The sequence below is a fragment of the Lynx rufus genome, unplaced genomic scaffold (assembly GCF_022079265.1).
Source record: "Lynx rufus isolate CCGP_SWC_20201006 ecotype Redwood Valley unplaced genomic scaffold, mLynRuf1.p SCAF_5, whole genome shotgun sequence".
Lineage (NCBI taxonomy): Eukaryota > Metazoa > Chordata > Mammalia > Carnivora > Felidae > Lynx > Lynx rufus.
Window position 1 is genome coordinate 99,573,981 of NW_025814867.1, and position 27,690 is coordinate 99,601,670.

At 37.9% G+C, this 27,690-nt stretch overlaps 1 protein-coding gene across 3 annotated transcripts; it reads left to right on the plus strand.

Moving 5' to 3' along the window:
- On the plus strand, positions 1-27,600 carry CD200R1 (CD200 receptor 1). Of its 3 annotated transcripts, XR_006965739.1 has the most exons (9): positions 1-351; positions 16,262-16,330; positions 19,548-19,607; positions 22,582-22,902; positions 23,021-23,269; positions 24,939-25,044; positions 25,821-25,866; positions 26,532-27,038; positions 27,561-27,600. XR_006965739.1 is itself a non-coding variant. In XM_047099954.1 (8 exons), exons 1-8 carry the CDS (start codon positions 285-287, stop codon positions 26,670-26,672), a joined length of 1,059 nt encoding a protein of 352 aa, XP_046955910.1. In that variant the 5' UTR covers positions 1-284; the 3' UTR covers positions 26,673-27,062. The 3 variants fall into 3 exon arrangements, 1 of the variants encoding a protein (XP_046955910.1); XR_006965740.1 differs by lacking the exon at positions 16,262-16,330; XM_047099954.1 differs by lacking the exon at positions 27,561-27,600 and having other exon boundaries at positions 26,532-27,062.
- Positions 27,601-27,690: the final 90 nt, after the last annotated feature.

The window sequence follows — 27,690 nt, forward strand, 5'->3', positions numbered from 1 at the left end:
GTCAATCAATCTGCTTCCTCCGTCTCTGCTTCAGTGCTTCATACAGGAAATCTATTGCTGTGTCAAGTTCCAGAGAAGAGTTTCTTTCATTCCAAGTTGCCAACCAGTCTCAGACACAGAGTTGAAGCAAGAGGCCAGAAGAAAAGGAGTGTCCTGCTGCAGATGGGCTAAGACGATCCAGCACAGAGCAGCTGACCAGAGAGAGCCTCGCCATGTCTGCAGTTCCTCTTATACCTGTGTGGAGGCAAAGTACCAAGTAAAGGGCAGAAAGCAAGACATCAGAAATGCCCTGCACTTTGGGGACTTTTGGCCTATGGCTTCTACTGATTTTGACTGTCTCCTTAGTGGCTGGTAAGTCTGAATTCTGTTTGAAGAGCGAGAGGAGAACGACTGGTGAGAAACCTGGCTCAGCTTTTGCTGAGTTTTCTTTGCCTTTCTTGTGGAGCAATGCAAGATACTGCAATGACAAGAGATGGGAGAGGGTGTTACTTGTGGATTTCACTTTGTTGTCCTTACTTTGCTCTTTGTCTTACTTATTTTACTTCGTATCCTATTGCCTTTTAAGTATCTCTATAATTTGCCTCACTGTCCACTTCCTTATTTCCCCATGCTCCCTCCCCCCCTTTTCTGAACGAGGGAGAATAGATGAAATGTATTCTAGTAGCAACCCAGGTCATCTAGGTTCTTTTGACCCTCTTCTCTCTCTCTCTCTCAAAAAAAAAAAAAAATTGAATAATAATCCCACCCCCACTTGGGTCAATGTTGTTAACAGTATAAATTAGGAAAGTTTATTGCTTTTGCTAACCGTCTATGGCCAGGTGCCTTTTAAAAATATAACACAGTTTAGTGGTGCATCTGGGTTGGGTGTCTGTATTTATCTTTAAGATGTGTAGGCTGTAAAAGACACTTTCTGGATGAAAGGACACACTCTTCAACATCTAGGTTCCTGTAGGAGTTTGTAAAACACTTGGGGGCAATTGTGGGGGTGTCCGGGTTTCATTACAGAGGGTTGGTAGGAGTTGATGTGGGAGGGAGTTTTCAGGTTTCACTTTTAGTAAATGGGAGCAGCTGCAAGGGAGCAGTGTAGTTGGCTTTAAATTTTATAATTTTATAATCGAAAAAAGAAAAGACTGAAGTATTGCCTACGTTCCAGCAAAAGAAAAAAAGTCTGTTTTCCACATGATAACTTAGTGACGAACACAAGAAAAATAACCATATAGTATTCCTGTACTTTTCTACATTTGATCTTAGCTAAAAGGCCGAGAAGCGATTATTCCTCTACTTTTCTAGGCAACATTTTCACATACTTTTTGTCCTTTGATCTGTAAAGCAAACCAGTGAAGTAGGCATGGAAGACACTTTTCCATTTTATAAAGGTGAATTGATTTATCCAACACTATTAGTTTGTGGCAGAGTCACACCCGGTCAGGTCTGGAACCGTCGCTAGACATTTGAAGAAGCATTATGCTTTTCACTAAAAAGTACCACTATTTATAACACCACTGAAAACAGTTATGCCTCGACTTAGTTATAAGCTTAATAGACTACTCACTTAAAAACACATCTGGTGTTCTAAATCTTTCACTAGTTGAGATCTAATAGTAGAAAGCTCTTAGGGAAACCATGCAGTACCCAACTTGGCAAGGAAGGCAGCTAGGCAAGGAGCTATTTATCACTCATGTCAAATTGCGTTATGGCTCTTGGGTAAAAGAAAAAAAAAACAGGATGAAAATGTAATTGATCATTTTGAATTCTAATGGTTTAAAGGTGTGAATTTTAAAACTATTTCCGAATACAACTAGAAGATTTACTGCATAAATCAAATCTCTGAAAGCTGTGCTCGTATAATTATAAAGTTATCCAAATATTTGGAATCAAGATACCAAAGACCAAATTATATTAGATGCAGAAATGTGCATGATAAATTCACCGTGAAATAATTTAGTATAATGAGAAGCAAACTACTCGGCGCATGACTTTATGTCTTTATTACTAATACTGTATTGTTATTAATACTGCTGAACGGTATTTTGGCAAACATAACTCACTTTATTGTGCAAGATAAATTCACAAAGGTGCGTAAGAGCAGACTCAATGTAAAACATGGCATTTAAAAAATCTATTTATTTTTCTGTTGACTTATTTGTTTATAAATTCAAGCAACGTGGTTGTTGGTAGACAAAGTTTATTAAGAAAGCTCCTGAGGGCAGGGAACGAATACAATCTAAATCATCCACTGTACAGCAAGGCTTTCCAACTGGTCTTCTGGTCTTCTTCCCTCATCTGTATTCTACATTTTTTTCTTGCTTTAAAATTATATTTTGCTATTCTAATCAATGTGATTCTACCTTTTATAAGTCACTGTTATTAAGGACATGGTTACTAAAAAGGACTCCCTCTCCACCTTTTTCTCTTCGTCGGGCTAATTTTGATCATTTATCATTATCTTCCACGAGGGGGCAGGCAGTAATAAGAAAAGGAAATAAAAATCAAAACAGGGCTGTTGGTAGATTCAATGGCTTGCAGATGAAAGAAAAAAAGATTAAAAGTAATTGCAAAAAAAGAAGGGGTTTGTCTTCATAAATTTCAGTCCTCTATTCCTTTTCTATCTTGTGATAGTTGTGAATTTACATAATGTTTTCCCCTAACCCTCCATGCTTAATTAAAAAAGTAATAAAAAGTCTTTATTAAGGACACTGAATTATTTATGGAGGGTGTGTGTGCAAGCTTGTAAAGAATGCCTAAAAGTTATTCGCAATATAAACTAGGGAGATGAAGCTGAGATGAAATAATTGGAGAACATTTTAAATCCGTCAGTCTTGAAATTAACTATGAATCTAGTAAAAACCCAAAGATGGGAGAAATTACAGTAGGTTGGAGATGTTAAAGTTTTAATGGAGGTCTTGAATGATAGGCTTGGATAGATGGGGGAAGGCAGATATACACATTGGGAGGAAGAGATGTGTGGCATGAACAAAGGCAAGGTGCTTCAGGGACAGAAAGAACTCTACCTTGATGGAACAGAGATTGTGTGCTACATGATAGTGGGAAATAAGACTGAATTCCAGTGGTACTTGATAGCTCAGCAGAGGAACTTGGATACTGTGCAGTAAGCATTGAGGACCATCTGTTGTTTTGTGAAGCAGGCTCCAGGCTCTAAGCTGTCAGCACAGAGCTCGACGCAGGGTTCGAACTCACAAACCCTGAGATCGTGACCTCAGCCGAAGTCAGAGGCTTAAATGACTGAGCCATCAGGCGTCCCAGATATATTATATTATTAAATGCTCTTTGCTTCCAAATTTGATTAATGAATTGAATATTTTGGTGCTTTTCATTTTCTCAATAAGATCTCAATCTCCTTTCCCCAAATTTCTAAATTCTTACATATCTCTCTGTGTTGGGTTTAAAGGTTCATCATAAGGTATAATTTTATCCACCAGCTATGTCATATTTAAGAAATTGCTTACTCTCTTTAGACAATAATTTCCTCATTTGTGAAATGAAGGAGATGTATGACAGCTTTTGAGAAGTGTTTTTAGACGGGAAGGACTTTAGAAACCTTCAAATTAAATTCTTACATTTTATACAGGGGCAAATCAAGTCCAGCATCGGTCAAGGAATTACTAAAGATATCACCCAACTTTTTTGTAAATGAACTATGCTTGAAACTCATCTGTAGTACCAAAAATATAGGGTAAAAGAGATGTGGCAAGTGTGTGGGGGAAAATCTATGATTTTTAGATGTGATGCACTTGAAATGACAGGAGGCATTTGCGTGGGGGAGAGATAGCATCTAAAGGGTTGAGATTCTTGTTCAGGAAAAATAAGTCAAGGCTAAAATGTGGGTCAGTTTTTCTGTCAGTTAATAAGTAAGGGTGTGTCTGACATGTGTCAGACACTGTGCTTAATGCTGGGGATACCTGAACAAGATAGAAAAATCATGCTCTCACAAAGCTTAGAGTCTCCTAGGAAATGTAGGCATGAAATAAATCAGTGCCCAAGATTAAATAATGCATAGGTGCATAAGAAGAAAGAGAAGATAGAATTGGTAAGTCTAGTCTGGTCTGTGAGGGGCAGGGAGGACTTCCTTTTGGAAGGTGATGTGTAAGATGAAGATGAGCAGAAAAGAGCTAGGCGGGAAGAGTTGAGGGATGAGCATTCTAGGCAAGTCAAATAGCTTGTAGGAAGGGCAGAGGGAGCTGAACTATGACTGCAGAGCTAAAACAAGGAGAAGTCAACTGTCTAGAGGCCTAGTTGGGGCTCTGGGGATGATAAGAAAAGGTGCAGAGAGAAAGATGGGCTGATGAGACTTCGGGCAATGCCCGCATTAACGTAGCTAAAGAGAAAGACAGGCTTGCAGAGAAGACAGAGAGGGAGACGCAGACAGGCAAAACACAGTAGTAGTGGTACAGGCTAAGAAGAGGGTTTTACAAGGAAAGGAAAGTGGTTAATAGTGTCAACATCTTCCAAATAACCCAGGAGCATGAGCACTGAAGAAAGGCCACAAGTCTGACTGTAAGGTAGCTGGTGACCTTCAAAATTGTGTTCTGAATAGAAAGGTGTAGGAACCACAAGGTTGCTGGTATTGAGGAGAGAGTGGGTGTGGAGGAAATTGAGCCTGTGGTCACAGACCACTCAATTCTAGACACTTGGCAGTAACAAAAGGAGAAAGGATCATAGCTAGAAGGAGAAAGCAGCATCATTTTTTTTTCTTTCAATCAACATGGGGGAAACCTGTGTGTGTTCAAAGGGTATCATTTGAGAATATTCAGTGATTCAGTAAAGGCACTTCTCCAAACTGGGTGTGTGCACATGTGAGCAGTTAGTTGTTTAATGATTTATTTTCTTTTTCCTTGCCATTTTGTTAGTTTGCCCTGAAATACTACCCTTTCCCAAAGGTTTAACTATTGTATGAGAATATCTGGCTATAGAATCCATTTTATGGTATTGATAATTTTTTGGAAAAAATGCCCAGGTCAACATAATGAAACCTAGTGATTTTTCTTCTCCAAAAAAATCACTCAATCTATCGTTCATTGGCTCCCTCCTAGATGTTCCCCAAGGATTATCCTGAACCAGTACATGAACTGGTTGACAGAATCACCTGTATAGCCTAAATTATTAAAGATGCTGTGATGCCATCTCAGACCTACTTAATTGGAATTATTAGGGTACAGAGTCTGAGATCTTGGCTTTCACAAATCTTTGCAAGTAGTTCTGCTGGGAGCCTGGATTTAAACACTGTCTTAGGTAATTTTCACCCAAACTCTTCCCGTTGTCTCTCATATTCAGCAGATGGCTGCTCACTTCTGACTTACCTATCATCCAATGTGGACTTCTTTAACTTCCCCAAATGATGACCCTTCTGAGAGTGGAGACCTTACCCTTTGCATTGCCAGAGCTCTGCACAGCTACCTGACGCTAAGTAGTTACTCTCCGAAAACGTTTGTCAACATGAGCTTCCTCAAAATGTCTCTCGTGTCTGTAACTTCTTTTGCCCTTTCTGCTTCTGTCTTAGAGACTAAGTGTCAGTCTTTTCAAAAGCACTGCCCCCCACCCCCCCGACCCTTCTTTGGCCTCATGTCCTGCCGGTACTTCTAGGATCCTGCTTTACTGTCTGCCTTGTAAGTTCTAGCTCTCCCTCTTTCTATCTTCAAATATGCTATGCTCTTCTCTATCAGATAGCTTCTTGGTTCTCAGTTCCGAATATCATCCCGCGCTCTCTCTCAGGTTTGACACGAAAAGAGAAAGCCACTTGTCATTCTCCCATACTTGCAAGGCTGAAATTCTTGAAAGAATAAGTCTACCTTTGTTGAGAGTTTCTTTTGCTTGGCTCCTTTCAAACTTGCGTTCATCCCTCTGTACTAACACTACTCTCTTACAGCTCCTAAAGGTCTCTGACCACCTTCTTGTTAGAAAATCACACTCCTAGTCCTTACTTTAAGACGTTTCCTGAATGATTTGATTTTGATGATTCCTTTCTTGAAATCTCCTCCCTGGTGTAAGGCATTGCATTTCTTTTCTCTTCATTGTTTTTGCTACCTTTGCTTCCTCCAACAGCTTCCTCATTATGAATGTTTCCCACTCTGGCTTAGGCCTCTTCTCTAATTTCCACCTCAGAGACTGCAATTTGGCAGCCCATGGGCCGAGACCTGGCTTGCAGGCACGTTCAGTTGGCTCATGTAACATTTTTAAAAATCTGAATTAGTTGCCAATACTTTAAAATTGGGAGATTTTACCCAACACCCCTGACCTAGTGTCTAGGGTTGTTGTGAGGATTAAGTTAAATTTTGTATATAAAGCACTTAAACCTGGGTCTGAATTTTATATTCAATAGATGGTATCTTAATTATAATTTTGCAGTTTTCAAGTATCTTTCATAGATACTATTTTTGAAACTTATTTAATTAGGCCTTACAGATCAACAACTTTCTTGTTGTTTTCAGTTTTTTTTTGGAATTAAGAACTATGCTGGAATTAATATCCTAGTAAATATATCTCTGTATATCAATATGCACGGATATTCACTATCCACTCAGCACATTGTCCCTTGTGATCACTAATACACATTTGTACAACATCTGCCCTGGGGCAGGGACCAAATCTGTTTCTATTAACTGGTTTAAGGCTATGTGATGGTAACTGCTGGAAAAAAAAATTACCCCAACAATATGCGATTTATTAGCATGGTGTCCTAACCCACTGATACAGGCTTTGTGATGATATCATTGTGGAAACTAGGGTCAAATTTATTATTTACCACAATTCTTTTTTCTTTCTAAATTTTATTTATCCATTGAATTCATTATTGAATTCTTATGTTTTAGAGCTTGTTACTTAAACTTTTCTCACTCTTCCTTTTTGTAAACCATCTGGGTGTTGTATTTCTCTCTCTCTATTGTATCTGAAGAGCATAATTATAGTTACCAGCTAAGCCAATTTTCAACATATGACTTAACTTTATCTTTTGTTGTCCTGTTCATATCTTTTGCCCATTTTTCATTTGGGATGTCCATCTCTTTTTTTATTGGTTTATGTGTTTTCTGTATATTTTTTTGAGGATATTAGCCTTTTTTAACATCAATGTTCACAATATTCCATAGGTGTTTGTTAATGTTAGCTTACACATTGTTTTTCTTTTTTGCCATATAGAAGTTTTAAATTATTTCTATAGTCATCTTTCTCAATATTTTCTTTTATAGTTTCTATTTTGTACCAAGGTTAAAAAAGGTTTCTTTACTTACAGCGACAACTGTCCCAGTCTGCCTGGAACTTTCCTGGTTTTAGCACTGAATGTCCTTTGTCCCAGGAAACCCCTCATTCCCTGGCAAACCGAGATGTTACTCACTCCATGTCCCATTTAAGATAAAAAAAATATATTATCTGTGTTTTCTTCTAGTCTATTTATCTATCTATCTATCTATCTATCTATGTATCTATCTTCTATCTATTATCTATTATTTAAATCTTTGGTTCTATTTATATTTGTGTGAGAAGTGAGATAGGAATCTGTTTTTTTTCTAAATGAAAAGCTAGTTTTCCTAATACCATTTATCAATGATATAAATAATTATCCTTCCCTTTATGAATTGAATGACTACTGTTATCAGATACTACATTCTTATATGTATAGATGAAGCACTGAGGTTCAGGGAATAATCTGTGCAAGACTGCAGAGGTAATAAATGGAAGAACCAAAATATTAGTTGATTTTCTTACTCTAATTTTGGTGCTTTTCTGAATTTGTCTTTGTTAGAACTTTGGGTTTCCACGCATTATTTTGTTTATTGAACACCTAATTAGGTGTTGTCTGCTACCACATTAATACCTTTGAAAATGTAAATCACTTTCATAAATTAAAGCATAAGAACACAGCATCCTTGATGCTATGATACAAGGATCAATTGCTCACATTGTTATGTCAAAAAAAATGTAAGTACTAATTATACTTTTTGTGTTTTTTGAACTTACTATTTTAATTTTCTTTTATATTAATGTATATATTGCAGAGTGCATTACATACGTGCATTTCAAAGAACAGTTGTACAGTGAATGTTAACGTAAGTTAAGAGATAGACTATTGCCCGTTCTTTCCCAATTATACCCCTCAACCTTTGCTGTAAGGGTAGCCATATTTTTTGGAATGATCATTCCCCTGACTTTCTTTATATTTTGCCATATATATATATATCTGGCCCCAAACAATGACATCTATTTTGCTTTTTTTTGTATTGTCATAGATGATATCATACTGTGTATATTATTTTATAGCTGCTTTCATTTGCTGAATATTATGTTTGAGATTTACTCATGTTTAAGTTTGTAGTTATAGCACATTAACATAAATAATTTTTATCCTAAAATTTCTTTTTTTTTTTTAACATTTATTTATTTTTGAGACAGAGAGAGACAGAGCATGAACAGGGGAGGGTCAGAGAGAGAGGGAGACACAGAATCTGAAACAGGCTCCAGGCTCTGAGCTGTCAGCACAGAGCCCAACGCGGGGCTCGAACTCACGGACCGCGAGATCATGACTTGAGCTGAAGTCCGCCGCTTAACCGACTGAGCCACCCAGGTGCCCCTATCCTAAAATTTCAAATGCTTTCAAAATAGTTTTTTTCCTTGGAAAAACTCCAAGTGCAGAAATAACAAATATGACTTTAAAATAAGAAATCTCTTATTTTTCATTTCAGTTTCTTTCTTTTTCAGAAGGAAGGATTCATGATCGTTGAAATATTAAGCTTTAATACAAATGAAGAAGAAAGTTTCATTTTAAAAACATGTTACATTTCACATTGCTAAAATGGCAAACTTCTGTTTTTCTTTTCTGTTCTCTTTCCACAGGAAGATACATTTGTCCCAGGAAAAAAAGTTCAGAAATCATGATATGAAATAGCATAATAGCAAAAGATGAGATTCCCTTTTTTTGATCCTGGTCTTTCTTCAGATCCTAGTTGTCTATAGGCCATCCAGGCACATGTTGTCTGCACATAATAGTACTTTTATTTAGGGTATTCTTCTCTCTCTGTCTCTGTCTCTTTCTCTCTTTCAATCGGCTTCTTGTCTATTGGATCTTGTATTAATTACCTATTGTTTCATTATAAATTATCCCCAAATATTTATTTTCTCACAGAAACCCAAGAATGTGTGGGGGGGGGGGAGAGAGAGAGAGAAAGAGAGAGAAAGAGCACATAAGGACAGAAACCACAGTCTTTTTATAAGTAACTCTCAACAGTGACATCTATCACTTTGCTATATTCTATTTGTTAAGTGAATGAGTGAGTCTAATCCACAGTCAAGAACTTTCTTGTTGTTTTCAAGGAGAAAGTTTTACAGACATGAACACTAAGAAGAGAGAACACTGGGAACCATCTTGGGCGCCGCCCACCACCTCAATACTAGGATAAGTTGCTCATGATACATTTTTCACACTTCATTTATCGCTATTGCAATTTCACATAATTATTTATTTGGTTGATGTCTATTGTCCCCAGCAGATTGAAATTCCATGATAAATAGGGATTCATTAAGTGCCTAACCATTGTAATTGAATAAATAATTAAGGAATATTATTGTAGCTTCCAATTTCCCTCTACCAGTCCAAAAGCTCTAATATAGGGGTTCACTCAGGTGCCATTTGAACGAAAACTACTGTGATCATAATCTGATCCTTATCTTAGTAGGCAGAAAAGAAAACATTTCCTTTATTTCCAAAATTTATCATAACATTAACACATTTGTCTTCAGGTACTATTAGTAGAGAAAAGGTTCACATGAGCTTTTATTCCAAGCGTTCCTTGTTTGCTATTTATAAATAACAGAATTTTGGGGAAAATTGGTGATGCTTGCAATTATTCCTACAGGATGATACTGCTTTTTAATTATATATCGGAAATAAAATTATAATTTAGGCTCCCTTCTCCAAAAGTTATGAAGTTCATGGATTTTTTTTTGTTGAATATCATGGACTTTCCCTAGTTCCTAGATCACAATGTGAAAACCACTTCATCAGAGCAGAAATACAGTTAGCCTATTTGGGTGACAATTCATTCTCAGGACCTCTGAGAAAGGACACAATTTAATTCCACAACTTCTCATTGAATCCATTTGTAACTGTTGGGAAATAATACTTTTAGGTCTAACCTACCTCCACAATATGCATTTTTATAAAATACAACACAAACATTTACTAACTAAAATGTTAAGGTTGGTATTTTAAGCTTTCTGGAGCCAGAAGATTGAAAGTTAAGGTTTCTGTATTGTACTGACTTTACTGTACTGCTGATTAGAAAAAGTTATGTGCTTAGTGTAGCTAAATAAAGGTTGTTCTGGCAATGTAATTTGAATTTCTGAGTCTTTGTATGATTAAGGTCTCAGCCTCAAAGTTGCATTTATTTTAGTTTATCTTATTTTTCAGGCTCAGTAATGAAAATATTTATTTATTTATGTATTTATTTATTTATCATTTTTTCCCTTGAAAACTCCTGTAATGTTTAATTTTTTCTCTTTTTAAAATTTTTTAAATTTTATTTTGATCCAAGTTAGCTAACATATAGTGATTTCGGGAATAGAATTTAGTGATTCATCACTTACATATAACACCCAGTGCTTCTCCCAGCAGGTGCCCTCCTTAATGCCCATCACCCGTTTAGCCCATCCCCCCACCCAATACCCCTCCAGCAACCCTCAGTTTGTTCTCTGTATTTAAGAGTCTCTTATGGTTTACCTCCCAGTCTCTTTTTATCTTATTTTTTCAAAGTTGCATTTATTTTAAATGAAACCTTGAATCTTTGGTGAAGTATACTCAGCGTTTAATACCCTGAGGATTTAATACCTGTTTGCAATGTGCTTTGAATCCCTTTCATCAGTTATTCTTTACTTATTAATTAAGAATGATAGTCTGTTTTGTGGAGGGGAAAACTAGAGCATATGCATTTATTCAATTACCTAAAATGATTCAGGAAAGCAGAGTAAGAAGTAAAACTCATGTCCTTCCTGTTTTGCAGCCAATGCTTGACCCACGATGGTCCAGCACTGTATTTGTTATAATAACTTGCAGAGTTTTGAAGTTTGAAAGCTTGAAACATCAAATGAAGAATGAAATAACTCTATTATTTGGTTTTCCTTGAGTAAGATATCAGAATATTCCCACAGATTTCATTGTATTGAAATATATTTCAATGTATTCTGTGTTATATTTTTTAAAGTAGTAAATTAATTAAATATTAATATCAATAAAATTTACAAAGACCATAATAAGCAATAAGAATGACTTCTAATTAGTTAGTACTGGCTTTGAGGCCCCAAGTCCTAGACAGAAATGTCAAAAGAAATGTAAAAATAAAACTATACCACATGATTCTTTTTTGCACAGATATGAGTATCTTATTAGAGCATAGCCAAATATTTTAGGCTCCAGTTTTGCCCTCATTAAAGCATTCTTTTAGCTTAAAACTCATTGTATTAGCCTCCTCACTGCTTTGTTTGCATTCTCCCTGAAAAACCTCCAAATGAATGAAAAGGCAAGAAATCTTTAACTTTTTTTGTTTCCCATTTCCACACCTTAGAGATAATACACGAATCTTAGCAACTGTAGAAACTTTTTGAGTATCACACAGTCCACGTTCTATTTAGGTTACTAACAGTTACTCACACAGGAGTTTTTATTGGGAGTGGAGATTTATCAACAATGCCTATCTCTCACTTTTTTAGTCAGGAGAACACAGCCAACCACAGGATTTTAGAATAGTTAAAAACTGTTTAACCTCACACACAAAAAAACCTGTGCTCTTTCTGAGAGCTTTTTTCTTTTTCCCCCTGAGAGCCTTTTTCCCCCCCTCACTGGAGGAAGCCTTTAGAGTATGGCTTTGCACAGTCATGCCCATACAATGTCTGCTATGTGGGTGGATGGTGTATGCTTTCTCAGGCATATGACAATGACGAGTTGGGAAAGGAAACTTCTGGTGCTCAAAGTGAGTAAGAGGTTTCATTTGTACTAAAATCACAAAACAATCTTATTTCTACTGATGCTTTTGACTTAGATGGAAAAGTTTTGTTTTTTTTTTTTTAAACATTGTTTTCAGTGTCAAGGGTTTTTCCACCTGCATTTTGTTTTGTGTTTGTTTGTGTGGATGCATCTTCTAATGTTACATGTGTTAAAATCTCATGTTTCTGATACTGTATTTAATTAAACTGAGGGGCAATTTGTGTACAATTAAGTGCATCTATTCAAAAGTTATAGTTTGTGAGTCATCACAAACAAGATACAGAACATTTTCATTGTTCCCCAGATATTCTTCCATGTATGTTTGCAGTCCATCCTTGCCTTTGTCTTCATCTGCAGGCAACCACTGATGTGTTGTTTGGCACCACAGATGAGTTAGCATTTTACGTTAGTAGCATTCTTTCGTGTGGTGTATACTGTATTCTCTTTGTGTCTGCTTGTTTCATTCAACAGAATGAGTTTCAGAATCATCAATGTTGTGTGTTCCTTTTGTTACTGAATACTATTCCAGTGTATGGACAATTTCTCCATATACATGTTGATTGGTATTTAGGTCGTGTCCAGGTTTGGCTATTATGATTGAAGGTGCTATGAACATTCATGCACAAGTCTTTGTGGGGACATATATTTTCATTTCTTTTGAGTAAATATCTAGGATTGAAATGGTCAGGTTATATGGTGGCCACGTGTTTGACTTTTTAAAAAACTGCCAGATATTTTCCAGTGTAGTTTCTACTATCACCAACAATATGATTATTGGAGATAATTAAAGATTTTTTTTTTTTTGCAATTTATCCTTAAGTTAAAATCTATTAGAGGCACACAGTCAAATTGCTGTGTTTTGAAAGTCAGTTGGAATAGCTGCTCTCTATGTGGTCATGCAACCAATTCTAACAAATGCAGTTGGGTATATTTGTTTCACTTTGCTTTATAATCTTAGTGCTTACAAATAGCTTGGTTATGCTTTCTTTAAAAAAGTTTTTTTAATGTTGATTTATTTTTGAAAGAGAGAGAGAAAGAGAGAGACAGAGCGTGAATGGGAGAGGGTCAGAGAGAGAGGGAGACACAGAATCTAAAGTAGGCTCCAGCCTCTGAGCTGTCAGCACAAAGCCCAACGCAGGGCTCAAACCCATGAACTGGGAGATCATGACCTGAGCCAAAGTCAGATGCTTAACTGACTGAGCCACCCAGATGCCCCAAATATTTGGTAACACTTTCTAATTATGTAAAATGGCTATCTGATTCCAAAGTCAAATCTATTAAACCAGGTATATTCAGAGACATATTATTTCTATTCCTGTTCCCATTTTATCCATTTAGTTTTGAAATTATAAGCAAGGAAAGAAAGAACACACATGTATCCCTCCCATGGGATTAATGGTAGTGTAATATATACAATTTTATGTATCCTGCTTTTCTTACTTAACAATACTTCTTGGAGATCATGCCATAATAGTTTATAGAGCTTTCTTTTGTTCTTTTTTTTTTTAAACTTAAGAAAAACTTTATTTGTTTATTTTTGAGAGAGAGAGAGAGAGGGTGTGTGAGTGGGGAAGGGACAAACAGGGAAAGAGAGAATCCCAAGCAGGCTCCACATTGATCAGCATGGAGCCCGATGCTCCATGAGCATCAGCATGGAGCCCAATTAACTATGAGATCATGACCTGAGCTGAAATCAAGAGTCAGATGCCTAACTGACTGAGCCATCCACGAGCCCCTAGCTACCCCTCATTCTTTTTAAAAGTTTCATTATGCTTCGTTTTCTGGATGTACCATAGTTTAGAACACTAATCCCCAATGAATAGCCATTGAGTTACTTCTAAAAATCTTCCAATTACAATGTTGTAATGAAGAGTCTTGTGCATATATTCTTTTCATACTTTTGCCTGTGTATCTTTAGGATAGATCCTGACAATTGGTATTGCTGGGTTAAAAGAAAAATTCATATGTAATTTTGCTATATTTTTCCAAATTTTCCTCTGTTGAAGTTGTAACATTTTACATTCCCATGAGCCTATCGACATGCCTATCTCACTATAGCTCCAAAGTATTGTCAAATTTTTAGACTTTGGCAGCATAATAGGCGAGAAATGGTATTTCTATATAGTTTTAATTTGCATTTCTTTTGCTATGAATAATGTTTAGTATCTTTCTATATGACTAAGAGACTTTTGTACTTCTTTTTTTGCAAACTAACTGTCCATATCTTGTTACAGTTTGCTATAAAGTTGTGTTGACTTTTATCTTTTTAATGCAGCTTGAGCTAGCTACATGCCAGGTAGCGGTGCAAAGCACTCATCTAAGCATGTGGAAAGAAAAACATAGATGAAACTCTCTACCTTCCTGGAGCTTACAGTCTACTGAGGGAGTGATGGCCCATGAATTTCGACCCTCCTGCTTAGTTTAACGATTTCCATTCAGATCCAGAATTCATAATGGTTGTGTTCGTATGCCATTATAATCTTAATTCCATGGACTTGTCGTTTGATGTGCTCTTTCAGATCTTTGTCTCTCAGTGTTTCCCCCACAACATGATTTGGGCTTGCTTCTTCAACTCTCTTAATTTGGATTGATTTGGGTAGTGTATTTATCCTAGTGCATTTCTTAGGATCCAGCCTTTGCTTTCTATACACTGAGGTAGGACCTAGTTGCATAAGAATAATTGGGCAATCAGAGCAGCTGACAAGCTGGGTGGGTGGCCTTGGCCAAACTGCTTCATTACTGTTGAGTCTGCATTTCTTTATCTGTAAAATGAGGTTAAAAATACCTGTCAGCATGGAGAGGCTGTAATAAATAACATCTGCTAGTTATCCCAAGTTTCTTCCTAGTGTAAGTGTTCAAAAATTGTTATTTTTAAAACAATGTTTTATTGAAGAAAATGGTTGTTAATGGGAGCAGTGGATTCAAAATTTCTCCAGAAAAACACTGTGCATTAAATTTTACTCTAAAATGTGTCTCTTTGCCGATCAGGTACATTTACTATAGATGTACTAGAAGTGTATCATTTCCTTGTGAACACTTTCTAGGCATTTTGTGCCTTCCACAGTGAGAACCTGCCCCTATCTCACCTCAACTCTAATTATACATCTGTTTTTTTCTCACTTCATGGCAATTCTGAACTATTTGTAATTCCTTGAAAATCCCATGTGGCTTCATATCTTCTTCTAAATGACTTTCTTTCTGTGTGCAAAAAGATTTCCTTTTATCTTCCTGCATAACTCTTCATCTACTGAGATGCAGTTCAAATATCATCTGTTGTAGGGAGTCTTACCTAATCTCCTACCCTTGCTCTCTTAAACATTTCTTCTTTTTAACTCCTGGATGTTATGTATACTTCTGTCACCACTCTAAAAACTTTACCTTATAATTATGTACATCGCTGCTTCCTCATCTGGATCTTAAGCTCTTGGAGAGTAGAGGGCACTGTTTACTATGATGTCTCTATGCCTGGTGAATAATTTGCCAGGAGTTGCCACTCAAAAAAATGTTTATTGGCAATTCCCACTTAGAGCTTGCCTTGCAAAATTTGAACTTAACAGTCAGTTGTCTTTATGATGTAATTTCAACAATGCTTAGAAAAATCCTTTTTTGATCCATACTAGAACCCAATGAATATTTCACTACTAAACTTTCTTGAACTACTCAATCGTGCCTAAACAGTCTGTAATACATAGTACCCTCCCCCACCCCTTTTCTTCACAATTGGAGGTAGACTAAATGCACATAAGCCAGAATGAAGAAATACTTTGACTTGAGGGGTGCCTGGGTGGTTCAGTCAGTTAAGTGACTGACTTCGGCTCAGATCATGATCTCATGGTTCATGAGTTCGAGCCCCACATCAGGCTCTGTGCTGACAGCTCGGAGCCTGGAGCCTGCTTCGGATTTTGTGTCTCCCTCTCTCTCTGCCCCTCCCCTGTTCTCTCTCTGTCTCTCTCAGAAAGTAAAATAAACATTAAACAAAATTAAAAAAAAAAAAAAGAAATACTTTGACTTGAATGTAAAGACAGGAGGGTGCAGACACTCTGGATCTAAAGTAGGGGTATGCCAAACAGGTAGGAAGTTCAGGTCAAAAATTCATCCTGGGGCAAATTGTTCTGAGACTTGTTTGCCTGTCATAATTTATGTTTTTATTGGTAACTGCAATCCAAACATGGCCTGAAGAACGTGAAAAAAAGTGTGATTTTAATTAGGAGTCAGAAATACTAATGTGTATTCCTCTGATTACCCCATCTGTCTTTTTGGAATGTGTAAATGCAGAAACGAGAACTCTGGTTACACCAAGCAACGGATTAAGGCCAAAAATGAGCAAGGACAATGACAGTGCAGGTAATGGTCATCTTTTAATGACAATTCTACTAGACATGAGCTTGATGCTGGCATAATTTTAATGTTTTAGGATCTTGAATTCTTGTACATATTTATGGACTGTATTGTCTAAAACTATCTAAATAAAATATTTATTTTATTATTTAAGAGTGCTCCTAAATTTTTCATTCTAAAATTATTTCTGTGCTTCTTTAATACAGAATATGCTTTATTAGTCAAGAATGTGATCCCTAAACGGACCAATGGCATATCAAAAATTTTTTCATTTAATTTTTAAAACATAAGTTATTATGTTTCAAACATGGATTTAAAAAATTAGGTCTTAGCAGATATTAGTAATTTATTTTCTGTGTTCCTCACCCAGGTCTACTGTCTCCCAAAGTTGCCATTACAGTTAGTTTTTTAATTTTTACTTTAAAATTTTATTTTTGTTATATATCTTACTTCATTGAAAAATAATGCCAGCCTTTCCTGGAAATGCATTCCTGGACTTATAAATATACTTTCTAATTTCATTCAATTACTCATTATCTAGAAAATTTCAGTTTCAGGTCAACTACAGAGTAAAATATATTTAAAAAAGTATAAGTAAAATAATTCTATAAACTATAAATCTAAGGGTTGGGGACAATGCATAGATAGTGCTCCCTCCCCAAAATGGTAGGTTGAATGGCATCCTTCTTCCCCCAAAGAAATATCCAGTTAGCACCTATGAGTGTGGCCATATTTGGAAAAAGGGTCTTTGAAGATGTTATTAAGCTAAAGCTCTTGAGATGAGATCACCCTGGATGAGAGTTGGGCCCTAAAGCCATGACAAGAGTCCTCAGAAGGGAAGAGAAAAGACATAGGAAGAAGGCAGTGTGAAGAAGGAGGCAGAGATTGAAATGATACATCTACAAGCCAACAAACACCAAGGATTGCTAGCAGCCCCCGAAAGCTGGAAGAAGCAAGAAAGGATGCTTCCCTAGAGCTGTTGGAAGAAACACAGCTCTGCTGACCCCTTGAATCAGACTTCTGGCTTCCTTAAATATAAGGGGGAACATTTCTATTGTATTATGTGACCACATTGGTTATTATATGTTAAGGCAGCCTGAAGGGACTAACATAATGAGTAATTAAGTTACTTTTGTACTATAGATATATTTAAAAAAACACAATTCACATTTCTATATCTCTCCACACACACACACACACACACACACACACACACACACACCACATTGTGAAAGAGTTAAGTTGGACTTCTGACATTAACAATGTGAATTTATAATCTTTTTTTAATGTATATTTATTTTTGAGACATAGAGAGACAGAGCATGAGGAGGGGGAGGGGCAGAGAAAGAGGCAGACGCATCATCTGAAGCAAGTTCCAGGCTCTGAGCTGTCAGCATAGAGCCTGATGTGGGGCTCAAACGCATGAACTGTGAGATCATGACCTGAGCCGAAGTTGGACACTTAACCAATTGAGCCACCCGGGTGCCCGAAAACTATAACCTTTCTGAACTCCCAGGAAAAATTTGGTTTCAGATAAAGAAATTAAAGAAAGAAATCACAGGACTATTCATTGATCAGAAGTTTGACACATTTATTTTGCTACTTTGATGTACACAGAGCTTCAAGGAAGACTGCGTAAGAATGGTTTCTATTTTCAGTGAAGATGTGATACTTGATATGAAATCAGCCTTCTATGGCAACTAGCTGCCAGTCGAAATAATAAAACTAAAGGATTCTATATCAACAATTAATGAAACTTAAAAAGTATTTCCAACATCATAAAAATAATCAGGAATATTTGTGAAAACAAGTATTTTTTTCCCTCTTCTGAAAATAATTATTTTGCACACTTAAGAGTACCTTAGAACATGTGGGTTTTATCTTTGGTATGAGAAGTTCAGGGGTAATTGACTGGTATTTCTTCTCAGGGCATTCTTTGGAAGGAGGCATATTTTGCTCAGTTGTAGGAGAATTTGGTATCTGATTCTAGAGGCAGATTTCTCCATGTACCTCCACTCACTGGAATACCTTTATTAACCAGAAGGTCTCTTTCTTTCTTGTTTTCTTTTAATTTACTTTAAGTTTTTTATTTATTTTGAGAGAAAGAGGCAGAGAGAGAGATGCAAGGAGGGACAGAGAGAGAGGGAGAAAGAGAATACCAAGCAGCCTCCACACTGTCAGTGCAGAGCCAGCTGTGGGGCTCAAACTCATGAACCGTGAGATCATGACCTGAGCTGAAATGGAGAGTCAGATGCTCAACTGACTGAGCCACCCAGGCGCCCCAGCAGAGGTCTCTTTCACACTCCAGCCTACTGGGAGATCATTCAACACAATGCTTGAAAACTTCTCTCAAATCAGTTATGAAAACATCACTTAATGCAAGACCAGGCTCTTCTAACAGAATCCCATACGATCCAGACATGGATTTAGTTACATCTGCTAAGAACTAACTTGCTAATATTCCCATACAAGATGGCTAAAATGAGAAGCTGGTGAAATGGTAAAAAGATAACAGTTTGTAGCATGAACATTATGTACTTTACCACTAAAAGTAACAATGTCTACAGGGCATATGAAGTAAAATCCAAAGGATACAAGAAAACCCTTTAAAGGTATCAATCATGACTAAATTCTTTGAACTTTCCATAGACAACAGTCTGTATCTTTAAAATAGGAGCAGTTCTCAGGGCTGTAGAGACCAAAACGCCCATGAGAGAAATCCCTCATATACTGAACTAACCTTTGTCTGTCATGGTGGCCTTAATCACCAGACAGTTCCCTTAGCTAGGGATATGGGGGGGGGGGGCGCTCATTGCAGTTTTCTTATTCTTATCAGTCCTATTAGTTGCCCTCAACACTTCACTTAAGTCAAGGAAAAAGGAAGGAAAGAAGGAAAGGATGAGAAGGAAGGAAAGAAGGAATGATGGGAAGGAAGGAAGGCAAGAGGGAAAGAAGGAAAGAGTTACCATTTATGGTAAAAATAAAATGGGAAATTTACTTCACTTGAGGGAGAACTTGGAGTTGTCAGTGGAGATTTGGTTTATTTTTTACACATAATGATGGGATAACTTCTAATTTCTTCTTTGTAAAGCTTTTTGTGGAATTAGGTTACAGTTTACAAATTTTCTGTCATGTTGTATGTATGATGTGGATAAACAGTGCCTTGCACTCCATTTAAGTCTCTAAAATTGCTTTCATGTACTTTTCTCTCAACCTTTTCTAGCTTCAACGAACAGTTCACTTATGGACAGACAACAGAGAAGTTTCATACTCCCTGTGGAAGGTAATATGATTTTTAATTTTTTTCTAGAGGCCAGAACTAAAGGGAAAAAGTGTTGAACTTCCTTAGAAACACGGTTGATGGACTGGTCAAGGGGCTGTCCTGAGCCGGGTTGAAGAGTATGATGGTCTGAGTGCTGAGGTGTGAGGGACCCTGAATGACCCCGGGCCTCCTCCCCGCACGCAGTGCACATTCCATCTGAGGATTATGGAGCTCTCCCTGTCAGGCACTGTGCTAGGTCATGTGGGGAACACGGGGACAAACAAGAGTAGCTAGAGCACCAGAGCGCCCTAAGGGGCTCATTTTGCGGGGGAGCCCAGATGTCAGCACAGATGGCATTTGACAGAGGAGATGAGCACTCACATCAAGTGTGCTGGGAGTGTAGAGGAGAAGGCGAAGCAGCAAGGCTCTGAGAAGGCTTCACGGCAGGTGCAGAATGTGAAATGGCTCTTAGGGGAAGAGGAGCGTTTTCGTGGACAAAGAGTGGTCTGTAGGCCACCCCAGTCTGCAGGAACGATGTGAGAGGAAAGACCCAGATATGCAGTGGTGCTTGGTGTTTTCTTTGCGAAGTGTGTGGGCGGCTGAGGGGTGATAAGATGGCAAAGGTGAGTCCATCTGCAAAAGAGGGCTTTCAAAGGCAACACAAGGACATGTAAGTGCTGTCTTCGGGCAGGGAGAGGTCTCTGAGGGGTGTTAGATGGAGGGGATCACACCCGTGTCCCAGAATCCTGGACCTGCTGCAAGGTCAGGTGTGAACCGAAGAGGGGAGAGATTTGAGACAGACACAGACGTCAGGAGACTTCTACAGGAATCCAGGTGTGTGGTGATGGGGTTGTAATCTAAGATCTGGCAGTGAGGACACAAAGCAACAGCCCCAAATCTCATAGGGATTGGTCTGTGTGCAGAAGGGCTGGAGGAGCCTGGGGGAGAGTCATAGACACAGGATGCAGAGAAGCTGGAAGTTGACTGCTGGTTCTGGAGCCAATAGGAGAATCCACCCGCTATCCCCCTGTGATGCAAGAGGTGAAATGACGGTAGCTAATCACAGGGCTGTGAGATCATATTTGTTAGACAGGTGGCAACCCCACTGAGTTTGGGGGAGTGACTGGTCACTGGCAAATTATCGCAACAGGTGTGAATAGAGAAAGAGAAGAATTAAGAAAGGGTGACTAACAGCAATCACAGAAGTCCCATCACAGGTGAAGGGGGATTGCTGGAGGGTCCTAGAGCAGAGGAAGGTGAAAGAACAGAGATTGTCCATGGTGCTTGGGATCCTCACCCTGGGAGCTACTTCTCTGGAGACAGCGCCCCTGTTAAAACACATATGATTATTTGATTATCTAGTAATTTCCTTTAAAAGAATAGAGTCTGATCGTGAGGCTCAATAGCGGGCAAAATATTAAAACCTTAGACTGTTCACAAGCAGAAGTGCAAACCCCTGAGAACACAAAAGAAAATTCACACGTGTTCTTCAGCCTTTTCCCTTTCTGGTTTCATCTTCAGCATCCTGCCCTTGAGCACCTGAATGTTCACTCACACCCACCTCTAGCTGCTCTCCAAGCAGCCACCTTCGTGCTTATTTATAACCTTGGCGAAGGTGCATTTTCCCTGTGCATGCAGGTTGCCACTTAAATCATGGATTTAACTGCTCTCTTAGACCTGCTTTCAAATCCTCCCCCTTGCTTCACATAGTTATGGGATTGTGATTTGTTTGCAAAATGCAAGGGCATGAGTCCGTCACGCAAGAAGCAAGTGACACCAGAAGAGGAGAGGAGAGATTTCAACTGCAGGGTTTAGCACTCTCAAGCGGCGTCTGGATAGCAGCTTTGCCCTCTCACAGCTGGTTTTGCTCATGTGAGAGTGATGAGCTCCCTGCCACTCACCTGCGTCACTGGTGCGTCCCAAGAGATGCCCCCATCTGCTCTCAGCAAACCCCTCCCAGCCATGGACACATTATGTCAGTTTGTGGGAGAGCCAGAGCTTATATGTTGCAGAATACTTGTAGGTTGCAGGGCTTAATTTTTACTTCAAAAGATGGACGGAAGGAGTGAACTTCTCCATTTATTCCTCGTAATTAGGTAGAAACTCAGACACAATCTGTGAGCTAAATTCTCAGGCGAACTGTTTGGCAGGATACATGTGATTCAAAGGGAAGGAAGGATGGGAGATGTTGTTGATTTTATGACTGTGTGATTCTCCAAATAAAAACAACTCAAAAACTGTGCAGCTTGGTCAACCGGAATACCATGCTATTTATAATGAAAGTACCACATGCTTCTTATATTTATGTTTGTCTGAATTCCCACCTTTGGGGATAGGCATTTCATTCTGATATTAAGTGATTTATTGTCTCGCACTGAAACGTAGGAGAGAAAATTTTTCTCTTGGGTCAACTTTTCCACTTTTTATCCCAAGAAGCTTGAGTTATTAGATAAATCTAATAGTCTCTATGGCCGAAATATTAGATATAATGATTTTGTCCATTAATTTTATATTGTGTCTTTTGTTTGTTTCATACATATCAAAACTTCTGAATCAAATTTAAGCCCTTAAAAATTTCTTTAATTTTTTTTACGTTTATTTATTTGGAGAGAGAGAGACCAGGGAAGGGGCAGAGAGAGAGGGAGAGAGAATCCCAAACAGGCTCTGTGCTGTGAGTGCAGAGCCTGATGTGGGGTGCAAACTCACAAACTGTGAGCTCTTGACCTGATCTGAAATAGAGTCACTCAGCTGACTGAGCCACCAGGGGGCCCAGGCCTTAAAATATTTCTAACACATATAATAAATATAGATTATCTAAAAACACACAATATAGGGGAAAATGGGTTTATCTTTGGAATACTTTTAATATGTTATATACATTTTGTGCGTAGCAAAATCATGTTCTAGTATACTTTATGGAATATGTTGTAGAAAATTTAACATGGATTTCTTTTTCAACCTTTTCTTTCATCATTCGCTTTGTGCGTGTGTTCAGCTAACACTTCCCTGTCTAAACCCGTGGATACAAAGGCTGTGCTCTCTTGCCCTCCGATCACCCAGAAAGCTGTGCTGGTAACAATAAGATGGGAAATAATCCTCAGAGACAAGCCTTCCTGCACCAGAGCCTACAGGAGAGATACAAATGAGACCAGGACCATAAACTGTAGTGACGAGACAATATCCTGGGACCCCAGACCTGATCGGAATCCCGCCCTTCAGATCGATCCAGTGGCCATCACTCATGATGGATATTACAGGTGTGAAGTGGTCACAACTCATGGGCATTTCTATCATGGATATCACCTGACAGTGTTAGGTAAGGAGCATCGTATATTGTGGGATGTCAGATAACCAGATTTGGACTGAAACAGTTGTCTCTCTCTATTCCATATCCGTGTGTTAAGACTGACGCATTTTCCCCCGCATCTCTGCAGTGCCCCCCGAGGTGACCCTGTTTCAACTTGAGAATGGAACTATCGTGTGTAGGGCAGCTGCAGGGAAGCCAGCGGCGCAGATCTCCTGGACCCCAGGGGGAGATTGTCACACTGTGGAAGAGCCACTGGGCAATGACACAGTGACCGTCCAGAGTTCGTGCTGCTGGGAGGACCACCGGGTGTCTAATGTGTCCTGCTCTGTGTCCCATCTGACTGGCAACATGAGTCTTTCCATTGAGAGGAATTCAGGTTAGTAATCCCAGCTTTTGTATGATGATTTCATTCCTTCAGAGAAGCTATGGAAGAATGAAAAAGGAGTGTATGGTCAATTTCACTCAAGGATAATTTCTCCAGCCCCTCTTTTATGTCCTTCTTCTCCACTATTCAGAATTATGTCCAGAAGACTAATGCAGAAGTTTGTTGTAAGAAGCCATATTTTAAATGATGTTTACTTTTTAATAATTATAATAAAAATAATTTAATAATTTAAATTATTAAATGTAATTATTTCTGTTCTGTGCAAGTAGTAACTTGCCTTGAGTAGTGAATGTACTATTAAAATAATACTTATGGTTTTAGGAGAAGAATAAAGTGTATTTTTAAATGAATATTTATGCTTTTTAAGAAGGATCCAGTCACTCATATGGCAGGATGCTTAGTCTCCTCTCACCTCCCTCTGCTGGGGGACCCATTCAGGGAACAGCAGGAACCAGGTCTTAAAATCACTGCCTCTCAGAGCTGGCAATTCCTTTGGTGACTTCTTCTGTTGTCAGACTGAGTTTTGTATGGCTGACAGCGTTTAATACATGATGGAAATTTGCCTCCATGCCTTCAGTCAGTTTCAAGGCCCTGGAAGAACAGTGACCTCAGAATTAGGTTATTTTTCCAACTACCGCCATTACAACTCCCCATTTATTTCTGAAGTGTGGAGACGAGAAACACTCTGCTATTACTATTACCAAGAAATCTACTTTCCATATCTGTCCTGTATGAATTCATCAGTCATGAATCCTTAAAGCCACAAAATCCTGACTTAGGATGATGTCTTGCCAGAAACCTTAGGATCAGAACAGATAAATCAACTTCATTATAACCATTATTTGGACTCTTAATGGCTCAGAAATGTTTACAATAAAATCACAGAAGTGAATTTCATGAACTATGAGACATCTTTGAAACATTATATATGTACATATATATGTGTATATATATATATATACACATATATATTATACTTTTATGTATATATATATATACACATATATATTATACTTTTATGTATATATATATATACACATATATATTATACTTTTATGTATATATATATTTATTTTCAATAAACTTTAGTTTTTAGTGCAGTATTAGGTTCATAGCAAAATTGAATGGAAATCACAGAGTTCCCATATAACCTCTGCCCCACTACATTCACACCCTCCTCCCCTGCCTCCATCACTTACGCCACCCAGGTACACCTGGGATAGTCAATGAGCCAATGGTAATACAACATTATCACTCAAAGTATATAGTTTAATTAAGGGTCACTCTAGGTGTACATTCTGTGAGTTTTGGTAACTGTGCAGATGGCAGGGATCCCCCCATTGTAGTTTCACACAGAGTAGTTTCATTGTCCTAAAAGTCCTCCAGGCTTCACCTATTCCTCCTTCTCTCCACCCTAACCTCTAACAACCCCTGATCTTTTCACTGTCTCCATAGTTTTGCCTTTTCCAGAATGTCATGTACTTGGAATCATACAGAACGTAGCATTCTCAGACTGGCTTCTTTCACTTAGTAAGATGCATTTAATTTCTTCTGTGTCTTTTCATGTCTTGGCAGCTCATTTCTTGGTAGTGCTAAATAATATTCCCTTGTCTGGATGCACCACAGATAAACCATATATTTTTTGTGTCTATTTTTACAGGAGTCCAGTCAGCAGTATACGTCAAAACTGTATATATCATCTTGCCTGTTTTGATTATCTTGGTCATTTTGGGATCTATTTGCCTTTGGAAAATCGGTGTCTGCAGGTATTGACTGATGTTTTTTCTTCCTCGGCTTTATTGGGCTAGAAGGGGTCAGAAATTGGGAACTGATAGGTGAGATTAATATGCTAACACCAACCTCCCATAATCAAGAAGCACATCCTAAATACGTTAGATTTGGACTACTCTAAATGACAGGGGGGATTTTGCTTGGTCACTTAGGCATGCAAGCACAGTGAATTAGGCCCTTTAGGACAGGATCTTGGGAGAGATAGCATATGCTAAATTCTTACATCAGTAAAGGATTATAATAATATATGTAATAAAATGGAGGTATCACATTTATTCCAGTATATCAAGCTCTGCTGCATAATTTCATCCTCATCCCAGCATCCAGAATTATCTTGTCTACATGTATTAACTAAAAGCAGCATTCTTTTTTTTTTTTTAATTTTTTTTCAACGTTTTTTATTTATTTTTGGGACAGAGAGAGAGCATGAACGGGGGAGGGGCAGAGAGAGAGGGAGACACAGAATCGGAAACAGGCTCCAGGCTCCGAGCCATCAGCCCAGAGCCTGACGCGGGGCTCGAACTCACGGACCGCGAGATCGTGACCTGGCTGAAGTCGGACGCTTAACCCACTGCGCCACCCAGGCGCCCCTAAAAGCAGCATTCTTAATTCTGGTAGTTTAGTTCTGATTTATTTTGAATTCTATCAAAAAATGAATCACACTTGTCCATAGTATACTTTTTTGTTTTCCCATTTTCAATCTAAATAATGATGTTTCCTTCATTGACTCCAGCTTATTATTTTTTTATAGAAAATGCAAATTAAAAAAAAGAGAAGCTAATTCAGTTGCTGAGGAGGTAAGATAATATTAAAAGAATATTTTCAAACTTGTACATCACATGGTCTGAAAATATAGCCACATAGTTTGTAATCTGCATCGTTAGTATTTTAATTGGAAAGTAAAAATTCTAGGTTTATGATGCTCATAGTCAGGCATACTTATTTCGTTAATTATCTACCATGTTACTATTTATATGCACCCTAAACCATTTTTTCATTTCAAGAACTATATCTTATAAAACACAGAATGTTTTCCTCATTTAGCCTGTAATTCTAGAAAAACTGAATCGTTCTTTCCTCCCCCATGAAACCATCTCTAATCCTTGACTTCCCTTTCTCAATACCATCATCATTTTCCTCTTACCTGGTCTTAAATCCTATCCTGCTCCAGATTTCACAACTAGTAGCTTACCAAGTCTTTGACCTTCGCCTTTGAAATATCTCTTGTATTACTTCAATTTCTCTCCGTTCCTACTTTCACGCAATCTTTTTCATCTGACACTGAGACCTACATAATCAACACAGTTTTTGATAAAATAATAGAAAAAAGTCTTTCTCTTATGTCCATGTAAGCCCAGAGATACAAATACAAGCACTATTGGTAGAAACTAAAGCTGTGGGGAGCAGTTAGGAAATGATTCTGGCTTTTTTGAATTGATTTTGACTTTGAGTTCTTTCTTAGGATGAAATGCAGCCCTATGCCAGCTACACAGAGAAGAACAATCCACTTTATGATACTGTGAGCCAGGTGAAGAGGTCTGAGGTGTTACAAAATGAAGCTGATGGGCTGTGTCTCCATACTTCATACATTACTGGAATCTAGCACTAGGCCAAAGGAAGAAAGATACAGTACAGCTACCATGTTTATTTTCTTGGTGTTCTACAATGCAAAACCTATTTTGAGATTAGCTTTTCAAAGATTCTGAGAAGATAGAGACTTTTAAAGTGTGTGCTTCCATATCCTTACTTATACAATTGATATTTTAGAATGTGAGCTGCTATTAACTAGTTCTTTCAAGAACTGATATCATTACAAAGAAAGCAAATGCTCATGATAAAATATTCTAATTGCTTAGTACAGTAGATAATGAAAACTGAGTTTCCTCAAGAAAGAACTCTGCAGAAGGAACAACCATCAACAGCTTTTATGTGTCCTCCAGAAAATTTTGTGTACATACATATGCTGAAGGTATGTATGTGTGTACATTTATAAGACTTTACATATATACCCATATCCTTGTCAAGATACATATGGGAACATACCGTGATGCTCTTCTGTACTGATAGAAAGCTATAATATAATAGGTCTTGGAGATCTTTTCCATGAATACAAGCAGAGCTACCTCATTCTTTTTAATAGCTATAAAACATTCCATTGTATGGTTATGTCATAATTTAAATAGCCACTGTCCTAGTGATAGACATTTAGATTGCTTTAAGCTTTGTTTGTATGTTTTGCTGTTATAACCAATACCACATAGAATGTTTCTTATGGATATATCTCTTTATATTTGTTTCAGTATATTTATAGAGTAATTTCTCTCAGTGGAATTACCAGGTCAAAAGGGTTTGTGCTATAAACATTGGGGTGCATGTGCCCCTTCAAAATAGCATACCTGTATCCCATGGATAAATACCTAGTAGTGCAATTGCTGGGTCGTAGGGTAGTTTTGTTTTCAATTTTTTGAGGAACCTCCCTACTGTTTTCCAGAGTGGCTGCACCAGCCTGCATTCCCACCAGCAGTACAAAAGAGATCCTCTTTCTCCACATCCTCGCCAACATCTGTTGTTGCCTGAGTTAACGTTAGCCATTCTGACAGGTGTGAGGTGGTATCTCATTG

Bases quoted from the DNA above. Each gene is read 5' to 3' on its own strand.
- CD200R1 (XM_047099954.1), top strand. From the start codon at position 285: ATGCCCTGCACTTTGGGGACTTTTGGCCTATGGCTTCTACTGATTTTG. The intron at 352-16,261 runs GTAAGTCTGAAT...GTGTAAATGCAG, and splicing joins GACTGTCTCCTTAGTGGCTG to AAACGAGAACTCTGGTTACA. The intron at 19,608-22,581 runs GTAATATGATTT...GCGTGTGTTCAG, and splicing joins TTTCATACTCCCTGTGGAAG to CTAACACTTCCCTGTCTAAA.